The sequence below is a fragment of the Nesoenas mayeri genome (genome assembly GCF_963082525.1).
Source record: "Nesoenas mayeri genome assembly, chromosome: 1".
Lineage (NCBI taxonomy): Eukaryota > Metazoa > Chordata > Aves > Columbiformes > Columbidae > Nesoenas > Nesoenas mayeri.
This window is the reverse complement of record NC_137541.1, coordinates 4,589,613-4,607,069: the sequence shown is the minus strand read 5'-3', so window position 1 is coordinate 4,607,069 and position 17,457 is coordinate 4,589,613. Positions and strand designations below refer to the sequence as shown.

The 17,457-nt window shown below is 40.6% G+C and overlaps 1 protein-coding gene across 2 annotated transcripts; it reads right to left on the bottom strand.

Annotated features, from left to right (window-relative positions):
* Positions 1–277: 277 nt before the first annotated feature.
* RBM17 (RNA binding motif protein 17) lies at positions 278–15,005 on the bottom strand. Of its 2 annotated transcripts, none has more exons than XM_080353276.1 (12): positions 14,971–15,005; positions 12,813–12,953; positions 11,003–11,119; positions 9,926–10,092; positions 8,278–8,375; positions 7,285–7,341; positions 5,306–5,447; positions 3,350–3,501; positions 2,573–2,646; positions 2,104–2,202; positions 1,709–1,781; positions 278–1,563 (listed from the first exon to the last, which is right to left on the bottom strand). In XM_080353276.1, the coding sequence occupies exons 2-12, from the start codon at positions 12,933–12,935 to the stop codon at positions 1,460–1,462; spliced, it is 1,206 nt and encodes a 401-aa protein (XP_080209402.1). In that variant the 5' UTR covers positions 12,936–12,953; positions 14,971–15,005; the 3' UTR covers positions 278–1,459. The 2 variants fall into 2 exon arrangements, with proteins under 2 accessions (XP_080209402.1, XP_080209403.1); XM_080353277.1 differs by having other exon boundaries at positions 8,278–8,372.
* Positions 15,006–17,457: the final 2,452 nt, after the last annotated feature.

The window sequence follows — 17,457 nt, the reverse complement described above, 5'->3', positions numbered from 1 at the left end:
AAAAGCCAACACACAGTAGGTAAAATACAAGGGTTTTTTTTAAAAATGGTTTTCTTGTTTTACAAGCAAATGTTTGTACAGAGGTGGGTGGAACACAAGCGAACAAAATAAGCGAAACACAAGACCAACGGTTTGTCATATAGATCTGCAGACAAAACTTAATAAAAGGGCAGTAACTGGAGATATTCAGAGCGCTGACCCCCTTCCCCCTAATATGTGTATATAACAGGAAAAAAGACATCCAGCATCAGCCTTCAAACAGCTAAAATGCCCTCAGAGCTCACTTCCATTTTAATATCTGCACAATTCCAGGTGCAACGGGAACGACTGCCATCATTGCACAGCCACCTCTTGGCAAGTCTTGTCACATACTGTTCCCAAAAAAAAGCAGACATGAAATCAGGAGGAGAGTGCTATGTATTGTTTTATATCAGATAAAAAGAGTTGTAGTGTTTAGTAGTTCAGTTTGTCAACTAGTCAGATTTTAAGCTGAGAATTTTCTTCCATCGCCTCCTACTTTGAAAACTTCGTCTGGCACACCGCAAAAATAAAGCCCAATTCAAATGCTATTTGACCTCAAATACAGAAATTGATATAGATAGCACAAATGCCAAGTTTGAACCAATTAAACAAGAAATTAGTTACCTATATGTGAGGTTAGAGGAAGTAAAAATCTGACAGCAGGCCAGATACAAGAATGAGTTTCCCTCAGTTCTACCTACAGCATTTCAATAATGACCTGTGACCAGATAACCCTGGATATTTCTAGCAAACACTTCCCGACAGCACAGAGCTCCCGCTAAGTCCACTCATTCTGATTCAAAGGGCTCAGTGTTTTAAATTCCTTCCTCCTTCTATTTCCCTGGGTTAAACGTGTATTTTCTTTGGATGTGGGAAGACAGACTCATTCCTTGTTACTTTAGTCTCCATTCTGGCATATTGTCCTGGAGTCAGGAGAGAACAAATTAGCTGCCAACTGTCCAAGGACCCCAAATCGCTCTGGTGTGCAGATGGAGGGCTTAGGAGAGCACAGCTTTAATTCTGAGATACGCCATCAAGGAAGAAAAGCATGATAACACACAGTCCTCTTCCAAAGCTTCCCACTTATTGTGGATGCAGCACAGGGACTCCATGATGAAGCACCAGGACAAGGAAAGCAGGAATACAGGCAAAGCATCTCCTCAGCGGTGGGTTTTCAAAAGAACGAAGCCATCTGAAAGCTCAAAAAACCAGGATCCCCAGCGCAATAAGCAGAATTGTGCAATTCAAAACCACACAGACGTGAATCTTACTTTCAAAGGGCTTTATATTACAAAAAACGTAAGTCACAACGAATGCGAAAAATCCATTCAATGAGGCTTGTTTCCAGTTTGCTAGGAAGGCTACTTTTCTTTATTCCCAGCCTACCGCTGAAAACATGATTGCCAAAACAGTGACACCTAGGGCTAGATTTTTAAAATCAAACTTGCTCTGCCAGATCCAGCACTCTGAACTTGTCCAGGTTGTAGAAACAAGCCTTCACCACTCGGCCTCCAAAGTATCTTCCATTTAAATCCACAACAGCTGGAATGGAAACCAAGAACAGGTCAGCAAGCAGCAATTCAATAAAATAAACATTTCTTTAGCTAAACAGTCTAATCAGTGAGACTGTTTAATCCCTCTACAGAAGTTAACTCTGAGGTTCACAGGACACAATTTAGTATCCTACCTTTGATGGCAGATTCAACCCGTTCAAACTCTAAAAATATTCTCACAGCTTCATCATCAGGGGCACCAGGAATCTGAAAAGAAACAAAAAAAACCCAGAAGGAATTAAAACAGCAGCAAAAATACTGGTTTATATCGCTATTCTTCACAAAAGTAGTAAAGAGAACACAATGGAAAGGTTCCAAAAGCACAATACTCAGAGATTTTTGCCCAGTTTCTGACATTAAGTGTTTGTATCTTACAGATATGGAAAATACAGAATCACAACGCAGCAAAGCACCCTGTGAGATCTTCTAATCTATGCCTCTTCTCTATGGCAGTAACAAGCCAGTTGTGAGGGACAAGTGCTCAGTTCGCTTTCAGAGCAGCCAAAAACAGAGACAGATTTTCTCTTACCTCAAAGATGACACATTTCCCAACTTTGCCGTATTTTTCACATTCCTCCTTAGTTTCAACTTCTAGATCTTCGTCCACCTCCCCAGCACCTACCATGTTCTGAAAGTTAAAAGAATAAACCCAACTCACTAGGTGCAGTCTATATAGATGATTATTTAGGCAAATCCCAGATGCACACAGCTGTGATCATGAATACTTTAAACTTCTCTTTACTAGTCAAGATCCACAGGAGGAGCCAGTTCACCAGTACCACGACAAGGTAACTGTGGGATCTAAGGCAGTGCTGATTTAAAGTCACAATTTTTATCCCAGGAAAACACATATTTTCTCCACAACACTAAGCACTGTATAGGTACAGGCCAGAACTGTTCAAACTACAGAGTCACTGCAACAGGAACAGGGGTTTAAGCATTTCAACCAGTCATGTACACTGCAAATATCAAGACACGTTCCCTTACTCCTAACTTACCCTTAGTAAGACCACTTTAGTTGGGCATTTCAGTATCTCGGTCAAGGGGTTAGAATCCGCTTTCTTGCCCGTTTCTGGTATGAAGACAGAACAGTGAATCACGGAATAACATAAGATTAAAGCTGATTTAAACCTTATACAGGGGCTTTTATCAGAATCTTACTATTATCAAACAATGGATTAAAAGACACAAAATGTAGTTTCATACTGTTGAGGAATAGTTATTCAGAACTTGTAGCTATTTGGAAGGACAATAAGCAGAAAAATCACTGCTACAGAACGTGAATTAAACTATAACAATGACAACATACTGAGGGAAATAATTCATAAATTCAGAATTGTATCGGATCCCCTAAGAACTAAAAATGAGATCTGACTTTCAACACTTGTGCTCAGGCAGAGGTGCGTTTCTAGTAAGCTGAGATGTTGTCTCTACGTCAAACAGCAGGGAAATGAGGGCAATATCTAAAGCATGTGATAGAGAGAAAGTCAGCAGGAGCAGAGCAGGATCACCCTTTGAAGAGGCTTCTAAACACCAAAGGAGGACAACTGACGGGGAAGGGGAGGATGCGCTAAAATAATTGAGGACCACTTAAAAAAATGATTTAAAAAAAGATAAATTTCCACAAGAAGGACCATGAGTCATTCTTCCAAATCTAACTAGTATTTTCTGCAAGGATAGATGGCAAACAAAAAATCCAGGAGCTTCCACTGAGCCCGAAATATAATTTTTCCCTGAAGATTTTTCACAAACTTATTGGTATAGGACAAAATTACCTTTCTCTGTAGACTCGCCAACAATGATCTTGCCACCCCTCTTGCTTGTTTTCTCTACAGATAGTGCTGTGCTCAGCCCCTGTTCATGCTTCCCCAGCCCCTGGCCCTCTCTGAAACCATACTTCTGCATGATTTTGTGAGCTACTGTCCCTCTGCAAAGACAAAAAGCATCAGTTAGTAAAGGTTTCTTAGACAAAACATTAACATTGCATTTCTACCGAGTGCTCATTTACTCCGCCTCCTAAAATCTCATTACGCAGAGACTGAAAACATGTTTCTACATGACTTGATAACCCAGCAATTTCACAGCACCCTGTGAACATGGAAAGTGTTACCGTGAATTACAGGCAGAAAAGCTGTCAGAGAAGTTGGCTAAATAAAATTGTTCATACTTTTCCAAATAAAACTCAACTTCTATTTGCAGTTCAAGTCAGCATCATACACTCTATGGAACGGTTTGGGTTGGAAGGGACCTTTCGAGATCATCTAGTCCAACCCCTCTGCCATGGGCAGGAACATCTTCAACCAGCTCAGGCTGCTGACAGTAAATCACAAATCAGATTAGACAAAGGGTCTATTTAGTCCAGTTTCTTATCTTTGCCAGTGGCTGGTAGCAAGAGCTTGAGAGAAAAGGCAGATGTGGGATGATCTACTTCCCACTATCTACTAGTTCAAAGTTGGCGTAAGCTCTGGAGTACATGGCTTTGCTTCCCCTTCCTGTAACAAATCTGGATATCCTCAGTATTTATCTAAACATCTCATCTTTCTGAATTTTCAAAAACGTATTGAGGCAATACAATCCCTAAACTATTTTAAAGTACCTTTTCTGTAAGTACCTTACAAAAAGCACCTGAAACGTGCTGGTATTTCTTTGGAAACTATAGTTCAATAGGCCAAGACAAAAAAGACATGCCATGGTATAATAGTTTACACCGCAGTAAATATTCTATGTTCAGTGACCCCTATTTTACCAACAGGCATGTAAAATTACATAGAAAATGCAGGATCAGTGACTACAAGACTATTTTCTAAGCATACTATATGAAACACACAAAGACAAATTAAAAAAGGCCAAAATTCTGGCTATATAACATTGAAAAGTTAAAACACTAAATCACAGAATAAACAGTAGCCAATTGTGCTGGTCAATGTACGGCAGGTCAAGTCATATTTTTAGCACTTCCTTCAGTGAACTGAAGGCCCCAGGGTACTGCTAACCAGACATGGGAACAACACATAAACTGATCCAACAGTACTGAGTCTGGTCATCCTTTTTCTGGACAATGTAAAAAAGAAAAAAAAGGCATTTCTATTTAAAAAAAAAAAGACATTTTTATGTCTTTTTTCCTCCTGGATATAGTTTTGAGTACACTGAGGCTGCATTTCCACAATACCCACTGCGATTGATAAGGACCATACCTAACCACTAAACCTCTCAAATGAGGTCTCTAATTATAAATTTGACTTCATTTTGTTGCCTCAGTAGTAACACAAGAATGGCACACAATGCTAATCCAAGGCAGAAAAGTAAATGGACAGATTTGCAGCCATGTCTGCTACACTCATGCAAGTACGCTTTGAATTTTTGAACAAACAAACAAAGCAGAACTGACATTATTTGACCACTGGTACCGAGCAAATTTAAGACAAAGAAAACCAAAGGAACTAAGGTTCCATCTGTATTTTCCTGTATACACACTAGCTTGGCTTGTAAAAGCCACCAACACTTTACACAGGAATGTGGCTTCAGAACTTGCTTAAAAGCACAGCCTTGAATGCAACCACCTCAAATGAATCTCTCAATGGAGTCAATCCACTGATTTTTCTGTCTCCTGACAGCATGCACTCAGACTAACCACATACATGCAAAGGGTTGTGTTCTCTATTGACAAACTATTTTAACTTTTGGTTTCCACCACCTTTTTCCACTAAATGTGCATAAATTCAAACATTTACCCCATGTTAGCAAGGAAAGAGTTGCTTGGTCCCGTGGGGGAACGAGGTCTTTCTGGCTCATCATACACAGGAGGAGGAATAGCTGCTTTGGAAGATGGTGCCCGAGGTCTTGACTCCTCTTCATATGGAAATGATGCTACAGCTGAAGAAAACAGAGACATTTGCTTTTTCAATCAAATACTTTGCATAAACTACTTACTTGTTATGAACACTAGAATATTATGCCTTCAATCTAACACATTTACAGACAGCTCTTCATATGCAAGTTGTAGTTTTTTCTGCTTTAATACTAACAAACTACTAAAGAAAAGTCTTCCACTTAAATGCAAATCAGAAGAATGTCCCTCTGCACATGCTGCTTTAACATCCCCTCATCTGTCCCTCTCTCAGAAACAAGATTTGAGTTGTTATTCTGGATTGTTCTCATAGGATATACAATGAGTTTATACCCGTAGGTCTATAATGCATTTTTTAACCTCTTATCAAATGGAGAAAAGAAACATTAAGAGGCCACCTGCACTACAATGAGTTTATCCAGACAGAAGACAAGCAAGTCCCATTCATCAGGAACTAAATTATGACAAAAATGGATCAATGCACAAAGCTTGGTGCCTGAGGGCTGTAAAGAAAACTACACTGTACACTTACACAAAAGAGAAATCAGTCTCTTAAAAAGAATGAATGCAATTCAAAGCAAAGCATAAAATCTTAAGAGATCTCACTGACAATTTCTGAACTGAAAGCTTTCCTAGGAGACAAACATACGTATCTATAAGTATATACAGTACTGATCAGACTACTGAGCTACCTTCCACTGTCAAGTGGCAAAACACACAAAAAAAGCCTACAGAACACCGAAGACAACTTCTGAATGTATTTATGGACTCTGACTTCATTTTACATTATTTTCTTGAGAACTAGTGCTTGTGTCTTAGCAAATAAAATGAAGTCTTAGGATGTCGCATGAGAAAAATAGAATCCTCATTTAAGTGGCAGATGGTCTGGACTACGGGGCTTCTGCTCCAGCAATGTTTTCTCAGGTTTTACCAGCCCCAGCTTTGAGCATCAAGTAACAAGTCATACAAAGGTTTCCTTGTGAGATCATGTCACATTTTGAAAGCTCTCCCCCTCAGGATATTTCTACCATTTCCAGCCGATATTTACTTTTCCTTGACACTGCTCAATTGCTCTTAATTATTTACTCAAAACAATCTCTTTCTGTTTTTAATGTTTACACACTTCAAATGCTTTCACTATTATATCATTCACTTACTCCGCCAAGCTTCATTTTTTTTTTATCTGAATCTTCTCATAAATAAAATCATGACTCCCAAAGGAAAGTTTGTGTGCAAAAGATTATTTTTCCTTTTTATTTTTTTAAAAATGTACACAACATACTGTTTATTATATTATTTTTAATGTTTAAGACAGTTAGACATAAATAAATTGAACGGTTTTGTTCTTACAGGAAGATTTTGCCACCTAGTGGACAACTTCAAGCCAACTTCACCCAGGGAAACCCTAGTGCGCACCTCACACCTCTTTAGCAAATATTATACCCGTCAAAAACTGACAAAATTCAGTTTGTAGTGCACAGTCCCTTCAGAAAAGATATAAATAAGATATCTCCTATAGCAAAGGGTAATAGAAAAATTCCTTCTCCATGATGTGCAGGTTTCTAGTCTACCCAGAGAAACCAATCTGCAACATTTCTTCTTTCACATCAGAAATGAGTGACTGAACATGGTTATAACAGACCAGCTTGCTCGGCCACTTCTCAAACAATACAGAAAGAATTGTTACAACAGGACAATAATATCAGAAGTTCCCCACAGCTTCCCGCCATCAAAGAACTAGTACACGTTCTTCTGCCAGAAAGAACCATACGGGAAGAGTGACAGGACACGTTAACTGATTAGAGGATTGAGAGAGAAATAAATAGCGCTCTGTTATAGAGAATGGGATTTGGGTGTACTCACGTTCTTTGTCCTTCTCAACAAGAGAAGTAGGTGGTGCAATAGCAGCGCCTCCCATACCTATGGGAAAAATGGGAGATAATTCATTCGTATGATTAGGGTCTGCTGCTTGAAATAGCTTCATTGAGTATTAGCGCAGCTGCTGGGTTCTTAACAACCAATTCTTAACATATATCTCTATCAACAGAAAAGCAGCAAGAGAGCAGTCTGAGAATTTTCAACAGTGGTGTACTAGAAACGAACAAAAAGCACATCAAGGGAGACAATATCAAACTGCAATGGTGTACTATTTATACATATTGTGTCTATCAAAAACATATTTCACAGGATTTCAAATTTAAAGACTACAGTGAAACAAACCTTCAGTTTTAAAACTACTCAAACCAAGTGAAAAAGATACTATGTTCAACTACATTTTCAAAACAGTAGCGTAGAAAGAATATTTTAATCCATATTTTAATGAGCAAAATTCTGATGTAGTCCCAAACTTCCAAAGCAGAGCAAACATTTGAAATGTCCTGATGAGAAATTATTTACTGTAACTTTGTTGCTGAAAGAGAATAAATTTATATAAAGACATGTCTCACCACCCAGATCCACATCTTCTAACTAGTTCTAAGGGCATTCAAATGACAAATGCAGGAACAGTAAGGTTTAATAGTGAAAACCCAACAGTGATTCTCGTAGCCTAATTTTATCTCACGCCTCACCCCTGGAACCTGCACCATGCAGAAACTTAAAACAAGTATGTACAAAATAACATAAAAGAGGTCTTTCCACAAAAAATTTAGCTGCCATCTGCCTCCATGGAAAGAACACTTTTCTGCATGATGGTGTAATGAAATGCTAGGTTTATTCTAAAGGCTCAGAAATACCAGCATGCTTCTGAGCTGAGAACAGAGAAATACAGAATCCGTGAAACAGGAACAGGATTGTGAATTGTCCCCCCACCCTCTCCTTCCTCTTTCCCCATGAGAAGCCAAACAGGTCACTTACTTCTTTTTCGTCTCTCCCTTTCATAATCTTCATCTTCGTCAGAATCTGGATCAGGTCTCCTTGAAAACCCACTGGCTTCATGTCTGTCTTTACGCCTTCTAGGAGACACAGTGAGTTAGGATAAGAAACCATCAGAGTTAACTCTTTGCTTTAATTTGTGATGCATCTTTGCAGTGTGAATTATGCTGCTACACTTCAAGCGGCATTTTATAATTTTTCCATGAAGGTGTGAGTAAACACCTTTACTTTTTCTTTGCTTTTATCCTCATGGAATATTTTCTGTACAATATAAGATAGATCTCAAGCAAGATCATTTTCCACTTGCAAGTCAGTCAGGAAGAATATATAGAAATAAGGCAACATATGAATAAATCTTGTCCAAACTGACAACAGTGATGGAATGACTACAATGGAACTGATAGCAAGGTAAAACATTAATTAATCACGCTGCTTTGAAGAGAATCCTTTTAAAATCCACATTCAGAATAATATCATTTACTCAGTCTATTAAAAAACAAATCATCACACTTCAACCTCAGATTATTGAGAAGATAGCTTGGTAATTAAAATAAGATATTAGGCAAGTCCAGTAAAACTTTCAACATTAGGGAGAAATGCTTCAATATTTTTTTTGTGATTCAACTGTTATTTATTGTGATCATGCTGTCACTCATTTTAACACTTTAGAAAACAGCAAAAGTATTTTTTTTTCCCCAAAAAAGTGAAGAGCAGAGCTTGGGGCATAAATTGGATCCGATTCCCAGCACAGTCATCAAAATTGTGCTACAGGATGCTAAAATCAGTGTAGCTATAGAATCAGAAAAGAATTTCTGAATCCCTACACTGTGAATTTAAAAGAAATGTATGCTCTCTGTTCAAACAGCCAAGTTATCATAAAGTATGTGATCAAACCGGCTTATTAATTTCCCTTAAAATAAGCAAATATAATCTCAGTGCCTGGTTGGCAGATGTTTTACTACCTATTTCAATAGGACACGGAATCTGCATTCAACTTCTTTAATATGATCAGAGAGGTTTCTTATTCCAGGGAAAGAGCATTAAAATAATCAAGTAGTATTTTCTGTTGTCCACAGACAAAGGAGTCATAAATACACCATTAAGTAACTCAAACTGAATGCAAAATATTAAAGAAGAAAATGCCAACTATGCCTCTCGAAGACTATGACACCTACTTCTTTAAAACTGACACACATTCATGTATCAGTTTGGAGTATTTAAATACAGAAAGGGGTGTTTATCATTGAATGTTGAAAGATACTTCTGTAGTCATGTTATCCTGACATCAAATGCTCTAAAATACCTGCAAGGTCTGCAGGTCTGACAACACATGATGTACCAAATTCTGCAGCTACTAACAAAATAAAGTAAATGTAGAAAAACTTGACACACTTTTCAGTCAAAGAGGCTGTAAACATTATTGATCCTACAATTTTTGCACTGTTAGACAACTCCAGCGAGAGAACTAAAACATACTAATGAAAACATTGCACTTGTTTCTACAAGCATACAGTATTCTTCACAAAACTTTTAAGAATCTCCCTGAAACTGTTTACAGGGATAAAACTAAAACTGATTTTTCTATACTTTATCTAATTGTCAATGTCATGAATTTCAACAAAAGCCTTACTTTTCTCTTTCTTCAATCTCCTTTTGCCTCTCCAGCTCACGCTGCCTCTGTCGTTCTTCTCTTTGACGTTTTACCACTTTTTCGTAGTCATTTGGGAACATGGGATCATATTCATCCGCCAAAGGAATCAACACATCTCCCGCAGAAAAACCGCTAGGTACAGGATCCTTAAAAAAGAAAAAGGATTTTTTTTCAGCTGAGATCTGAAAACAGCCAGTTGGACACCAAGGGTTTAACACTTCCAATGACACAAAACTCAATTCCTGACTTCTATAATAACAGATAATATTCTAATCCCACTGGTACTAGAGAAAAATCTTTCTTTTATTAAAACTAACATTTCACCCAGTCTCTCACTATCTCAAACTTTTCCATGAAGAAAGAATCATTCCCACCCACTCCTCCTATCAGAAACAAAGCAGCAGCAAATCAACATGGACAAGAACTTTCAAAACCCTTTAATTCATTATTAGAAGTATTATGGTATCTTGGTGTTGCAACCATCTGCAAAGGATCCTCCCACACAATCTCTTCAGTCTTTTTCATCGTCTATTAATGTAATACCAACGGAGGTGCAGATACTGTTCTTCTCTCATCTGAAAGAACTATTTCAGAACCATCACCACTGAAAAAGTTTCAGGGAGAAAGTTTCTTTTGACTCCTTACCACAAATAGATCCATTTTAAAAGGTGAGCTGGCTTTTCTTTTATTTTGAAGTTGATTGTTATATAGGTCAAGTTCCAACACTCGTGCAATTACATTCATTATTTATGTGACCAAATTGCTGTCTTGCAAAGTACTTTGAAAGTGTTCAGAAGAAATATGCTGGGAACATTGTTTTATTTTAACTGTACATTAATCTTGGTTAATTCCATGTTGTATCACATGGAAGTCTGTCTAAAGTAGAAACGTTCATTAATGAAAGAACCTCTCAGCATAGGAAACAATTTCAGAAAATGATCACTTCTTTCACCACTAGGAAAGATGATGAAAAAATAAAAATACAGCCTGCAGTCAAAGAATTCCAACTCCAAAACATTTATTAACAGCCAGACTTTTTAACTGCCTTGGTCTTACCTTTAACCCAGATGCCACATGAGGTGGTGTGTCCACAATCTGTCTCTCATCAGAAGAACTACCTCGTTTCAGGTCAATCACCGGAGCAAGGACTGTTGTTTGTTTGGTTCTCTGACTCTGTAAAACCACCAACACACAAAATGTCTAAGAAAAGTACAAAACAATTTTCTAAAAAATAGCTTCCTTTACATACTTACTTGCAGCTGGTATCTCTTTTTTTTTTTTTAAGGATGAAACCCACTGTCTCAAATTCTTCACTGTGCAAAGCTCAATATATCATTTCTCTTCAGTTTATCAACATACAGTAATTCTCAACATTTCTAAAGAACCTTGATGTGGATAACTAAGTTGATGTCATATTTTAGTGGTGGCAAAAGCCGCTCAGTTCTGAGAGAGGTGCTTGCCAACTATGACTAAAGAGCTGCTATGCAAATAGAGACCTGACTCAATATTTCAAAGATGCTTCAGTGGAACCAGTGCATACCTTCTTATTTTTAAGCAAGTGAGATCAGACTTTTCTTGTGCATGCACTAGGACATACAGTAGGAGGTGAATGCTCCTTACTTTGGACTAGGACCAGAAAAACACAAAAAATTCATATGATATCTTCAAATGAGGCTGAAGCGAAACCCCCTTTTTTAAGAAGAAGGTTAGACTTATTCTGAGGATCTACCATTCTTTACATTTTATAACCTGATAAAATGTATTAATCTATTTGGAACTCTGAATTTTCTAATCCTATTTTATTCTTCTATTAATCTAAGCATATACTGCATATAGTTACATAGAAAAATAATATATTTAATATAGTAGGCATTTAGATTTAATTCACGCAGGTTGTTCCAATTATCAACTAAATCCTGCCCTCAACTTTAGCAGCATAAATCAGGACTAGTTCCAGTGAAAAAAAAAGCTGTGCCTACTCAAGTATTCAGTTTCTATGCTATTACTTCTCTTTTAATTAAGTAGTATCACTCCAGAACCTACACACCACAAAAAGAACAGGTGTCCTGCCTGAACCAAAATATCAACACTGCTTAAAGAAAAAGGGCCAAATACTGTGGCAATAGAAAGAGAAACTGGCTCTGTCACAGTTTAAACTCAAGAAGAAACTTCTTCTCAGTGAGGGTGACAGACACTGGACCAGGCTGCCCAAGGATGTTGTGGAGTCTCCTACTCTGGAGGCATTCAAGACCTGTCTGGACGCCTTCCTGTGAAACCTCATCTAGGTGTTCCTGCTCTGACGGGGGGATTGGACAGGATGATCTTGCGAGGTCCCTTCCAGTCCCTGACATTCTGTGATTCTGTGTGAATTGGTTTGCTCTCCTTCTCTCTTCCATGTACAATGGAAATACTTGCTGCAAAAACTTCTCATGTATGACAATTTGCACTTTAGTGCTGAAAGCCTTTTAAAGAGGAAGTATAAAATGATGCAAACATAAAAATAAAAACCGACACAAAATGCCAAGAATGACCAGCAGTCAAGTACTGCTGACTATCAATCACAGTATGACCCTTACTTACTTAAAAAAATACCAAAATTTCATCTTAAAAATCAGACTTAGTTAAAAGATTTGAGTCTTGCAGTACATACATGACTTCCTAATTCAGTTTTAATTTTGCAAGACTCCCTCTAACAGACTTCAAAAATCATGCATCTTGCCTTTTTCCACTATCAGTTTTACTGGGCTCCTCACTACAAACTCAAAAATTACCCCAAATGAGTATTCTAAGGTCATAAACCTTCCTCAGTGATCCAAAGACAAAAGAAGTTTGAACAACAGAAAGCAAAAACACAAAGGGACTGTACCTTTGCTTGTGTGAGAGCTGCTTTCTTCACCTGCAACTGCGACTGTAGTAGTTTGAAATTTTTGGACCAGCCTTCTGTTTTAGAATCGCTGGTCTCAACTCCCAAGTCATCGTAAAGTGACATTTTCTCTTCAATTTAAAACTAAAAGACAAAAGAAAAAAATCCAGATGACATAACAAACCTATGTCCAGGGCTTATTTGCTACTAGTTTTCATCTCTTTATTCCATACTTTTTTTTTCCAAAGCCAAAGAGAATTCAAAATAATAACATTTTTCTTGTTAGTAGCAGATACACACGGCTGTTTAAAAGTAATTGAAATGTAACGAACACTGTTCAAACATTAACAGGCATTAGAAACTTCCTAAAATTACATTTGTAGCATTAGATACAAATCATTTGAGGCTTTTAAGAAGTTGTAGTCCACACTGGTACCTTGAGGTTCACAAATAAATTCAACAATAAGTATCAGACAAGCCTCAAGACTTCCAAATCAAACACCAAGGAATTATTGTCTCTGCTGACCTTAAAAACTACATGCACAAATATATCAACATTCCAATCACCTTCTTAAATTTCATTATTTTTTGCATCACTGTAAGGGAACATCTTTCTTTTACTAAATATACTTGCCAGACTATTAATATTTAACTATTTCCACAACATTTAAAGGTCTCTGAAGTACAGAGAACTTAAATATGCATATACATACAACACACACACACATATACATAAAACTATCTAAGTAACATCATCAATAACAGAATATTAAATATATCACTTTGATATTGTCTCTAGCATGAACAGAACAAGAGAAAATTTGAAAGTAATGAGAGCTCTGTCACCTGTAGAACAATCTGTATGTTCATTATTTAGTCTCCAATAGGCCTGGATTACACTGTCTCCACCCAAAAACTTCAACTTCTTCATTTATTAAAGAATCAAACATGACTGATTAATGGTCTCTAGTGAATGCTTAAAGACTCATCAGCAAGATCCTGATACCACATATCTCACATATAGTTATATTTGAGGGAACCTGCCTGGTGTATAAGAGATGGCTATTGCTATAAATACAACTTATATGCATTTTAAACTTGTGGGAAAAGTCTCAGATACAGCAGAGAGCAACTATATTAGAACTCCAAAAGGTTGTGAGCTCAGAAAAAAATTTTTAAGACCCAACAATTTAATCTTGCAGTGGAATATGAAAAGCAATATGAATAACCACAGCTCTGCAGAAGCGAGTTCACTGCATGAAAATGGAAGAAGTTGCATCCATTGGAGACTATTAAACATCCAGGCACAGAGAGTGAAACATATAGCAGAACGTTATAATGCCTATGGGACCAGGATGAGGACAGGGCACTACAAGAATTACCATCTGCCACAGGGAAGGAAACGTTACACAGTAGGATAACAGCTGTTCTAGGGCACATATGAAGCACCTGGGGTACTTTATGCTATGCCCACGGATACAAGGACAGTGCTGCCATCATGAAAGACTTCAGGCATAGAATCAGAGAATAGTTTGGGTTTGAAGGGACCTCCAAAGCTCATCCAGTTCCCCCCCCGCCATGCGCAGGGGCATCTTCACTAGCTCAGGTTGCTCAGAGCCCCATCCAGCCTGGCCTGGGATGTCTCCAGGGATGGGGCGTCCACCACCGCTCTGGGCAACCTAGGACAGTGTTTCACCGCCTTCAGGGTCAAAGTTTTTTTCCTCGTGTCCAGCCTGAATCTCCTGTGTTTTAGTTTAAAACCATCACCCCTTGACCTATCGCAACAGACCGTGCTAAAAAGGCCTCGGGGGGAGGTTTCACTACAGCCAGTGGAGACACAAAGCAGGAAAGCAGGGCGGGTATAACCACATTAACAGAATACCAGGCTGTTATTTCCCTCTCCCATGCGGACAGAGGGGCCGAGGCCTGGGACGCAGCCAGGCTGCACGGCAAGGGCTGAGGGGCCCTCACTCCCCTCCCCTCCCCCCCCATCTCCACACAGGCCTCGGGCCCTCCAAGGCGAGCAGCCGCAGGGCCAAGGCCGCTAAGGGCGAACAACCGCCCGCCTCCCGCTCCACCCTACCTCCCCACACCCCCACAGAGCCCGGGGCGGCCCTCCCGGGCAGGTGCGGCCGCTAGCAGCCCTCCGCCCGCCACTCACCCGTCACGGCGCCGCCGCCATGAGCCGGCGCTGAGGCAGCCGGGAAGGACCGCCCCGCACGGCGGCCGCGCCTGCGCACTGCGGCCCCCACACCCCGCGCACGGCCCGCACAGCCAACGGGCGCCGAGGGCGCTGCGGCAGCCCCGCTGTTGTACCGCCCCCTGGCGGTGGGAGGAGAGCACGGCACCCTCTTTCCTCCCCCGTCTCCCGCCCGCTGCGCGCCACAGTGACAGATTCACAGGCACAGAGTCACACAGAATAACAAAATGTCAGGGATTGGAAGGGACCTGGAAAGCTCATCCAGTGCAATCCCCCCATGGAGCAGGAACACCCAGATGAGGTTACACAGGAAGGTGTCCAGGCGGGTTGGAATGTCTGCAGAGGAGACTCCACAACCCCCTCCCGCGCAGCCTATTTCAGGCTCTGTCACCCTCACCATGAAGAAGTTTCTTCTCAAATTTAAGTGGAACCTCCTGTGTTCCGGTTTGAACCCATTACCCCTTGTCCTATCATTGGTTGTCACCGAGAAGAGCCTGGCTCCATCCTCCTGACACTCACCCTTTATATATCTGTAAACATGAATGAGGTCACCCCTCAGTCTCCTCTTGTCCAGCTCCAGAGCCCCAGCTCCCTCAGCCTTTCCTCACACAGGAGATGCTCCACTCCAGTATGGAACTGAGGAGAAAGTGCCACGTCCCATACGCCCCATGTTGCTACGGGCTGGAGGAAGGTTCTCTGACCCAGAAAAGGAGCCTGGAGAAGAGAAGCTCTGCGGAAACCTTATTGCAGCCTTTTAGTGTTTAAAAGGGGCCGATGAGAAAGATGGGAACAGACCTTTTAGCAGGGCCCGTTGTGATAGGACAAGGAGTGACGGTTTTAAACTGAGGGAGGGGAGATTCAGGCCAGACATTTTTACACTGAGAGTGGTGAGAGCCTGGCCCAGGTTGGCCAGAGAGGTGGTGGATGAACCATCCCTGGAGACATCCCAGGCCAGGCTGGATGGGGCCCTGAGCAACCTGAGCTGGTGAAGATGTCCCTGCTCATGGCAGGGGGGGCACTGGGTGAGCTTTGAAGGTCCCTTCCAACCCAAACTATTCTGTGATTCTAGGAGGGAATGGAGGAACTATTTGGATTCCTGACCTCCCCTTGCACTTGCAGCCCTAATTAAGGTGCCAGACCCCCAAAGCAGCCCCGTTTTACCTGCCTGGTGCAGTGGGGCCAGACCCTGCCCACACCCCAGATTTCCTACACCTCAGACTCCATAAACCTCAGACTTCCTACACCTCAGACTACAAAGCATGTTGTTTTGGCAGGCAGGACAGGGCAGGATGCAGAAAAATGGTGTGTGGAGATGAATTCTTCAAGACAGATAGGTGACAGCTAATTGTACACCCTATTTTTCACCACAGGTGTGTATTTTGCCTCCTGACTTACTCAATCCCAAATAAGCCTTAATTCCTTTTGGTTTTCAGAAGGTACACCTGGTGTAATTGGTGCTCTGAGCTTTGTTTGCCTCCCTACACAGGGAATCCAATCCCTGATGTGCCTTGGGGTCTTGCTGTGGGGTGAGACCAAGATGTTGGTGGAGCTGGGGTCCCCTGGCATCGAGATAACCCCAGAATTTTCAGTCCTGTGGGGTGGTGATGGGTCACAGCCCAGCTCTGGGGGAGTTTCCAGTTGAGCTGAATGAGATGAGAGTCATTCAACTGACATTCTGCAAGCGATATTCACAGAATCACAGGATGGTTGGGGTTGGAAGGGACCTCTGGAGATCATCCAGTCCAACCCACCTGCTAACGCAGGGTCACCAGAGCAGATCACACAGGAATGTGTCCTAGTGGGTTTGAATGTCTCCAGAGAAGGAGACTCCATGACCTCTCTGGGCAGCCTGGGCCAGGGCTCTGGTACCTCAAAGTAAAGAAGTTTATCCTCATCTTCAGATGGAACCTCCTGTGCTTTGATCTGTGTCCATTGCCCCTCATCCTATTGTTGGGCACCACCGAACAGAGTCTGGGCCATCCACTTTACACCCACCCTGGAGATATTTATGAACATTGATGAGATCCCCTCTCAGCTTCTCTTCTCCAGGCTGAACAGCCCCAGCTCTCCATCTCTATTCTGCAGGTCTCTACAATGATCTCTGCGATAACCCTTTTAAAGAAGGTGTGTGAAACTGTGGAAATAGGGACAAACTACAATGAACACAAGGTAAACTTTATTTTGGCAGGATGGTTTAATGTGAAACATCAAATACTATCGGACAGTCCATATATTTCACATAAAGACAGCCACTTTGAATCCCGGTGATACCAAACCTGTTAGTTTTACACTCAGAATTTGAATGATCCTTAAGAGCCATCAGGGTTCTTCAGGTTTGAGAGCCCGTGTTGCTGCTGAGGAGAGAAGAAATAACCATTATAGATGAATTGTGAAGTTTTTTGCAAAACAGAGTTGAGCACAGAGATATGTCCCTGCAATATGATGAGC

What these genes read in the sequence shown, in the direction of transcription:
- RBM17 (XM_080353276.1), bottom strand. Translation starts at nt 12,935, where the DNA reads ATGTCACTTTACGATGACTTGGGAGTTGAGACCAGCGATTCTAAAACA. An exon ending in GGAAATGTGTCATCTTTGAG is followed by an intron (nt 1,782 to 2,103) that starts GTAAGAGAAAAT and finishes GTTTCTTTTCAG; the next exon opens with ATTCCTGGTGCCCCTGATGA. An exon ending in GGTTGAATCTGCCATCAAAG is followed by an intron (nt 1,564 to 1,708) that starts GTAGGATACTAA and finishes TTTCCATTCCAG; the next exon opens with CTGTTGTGGATTTAAATGGA.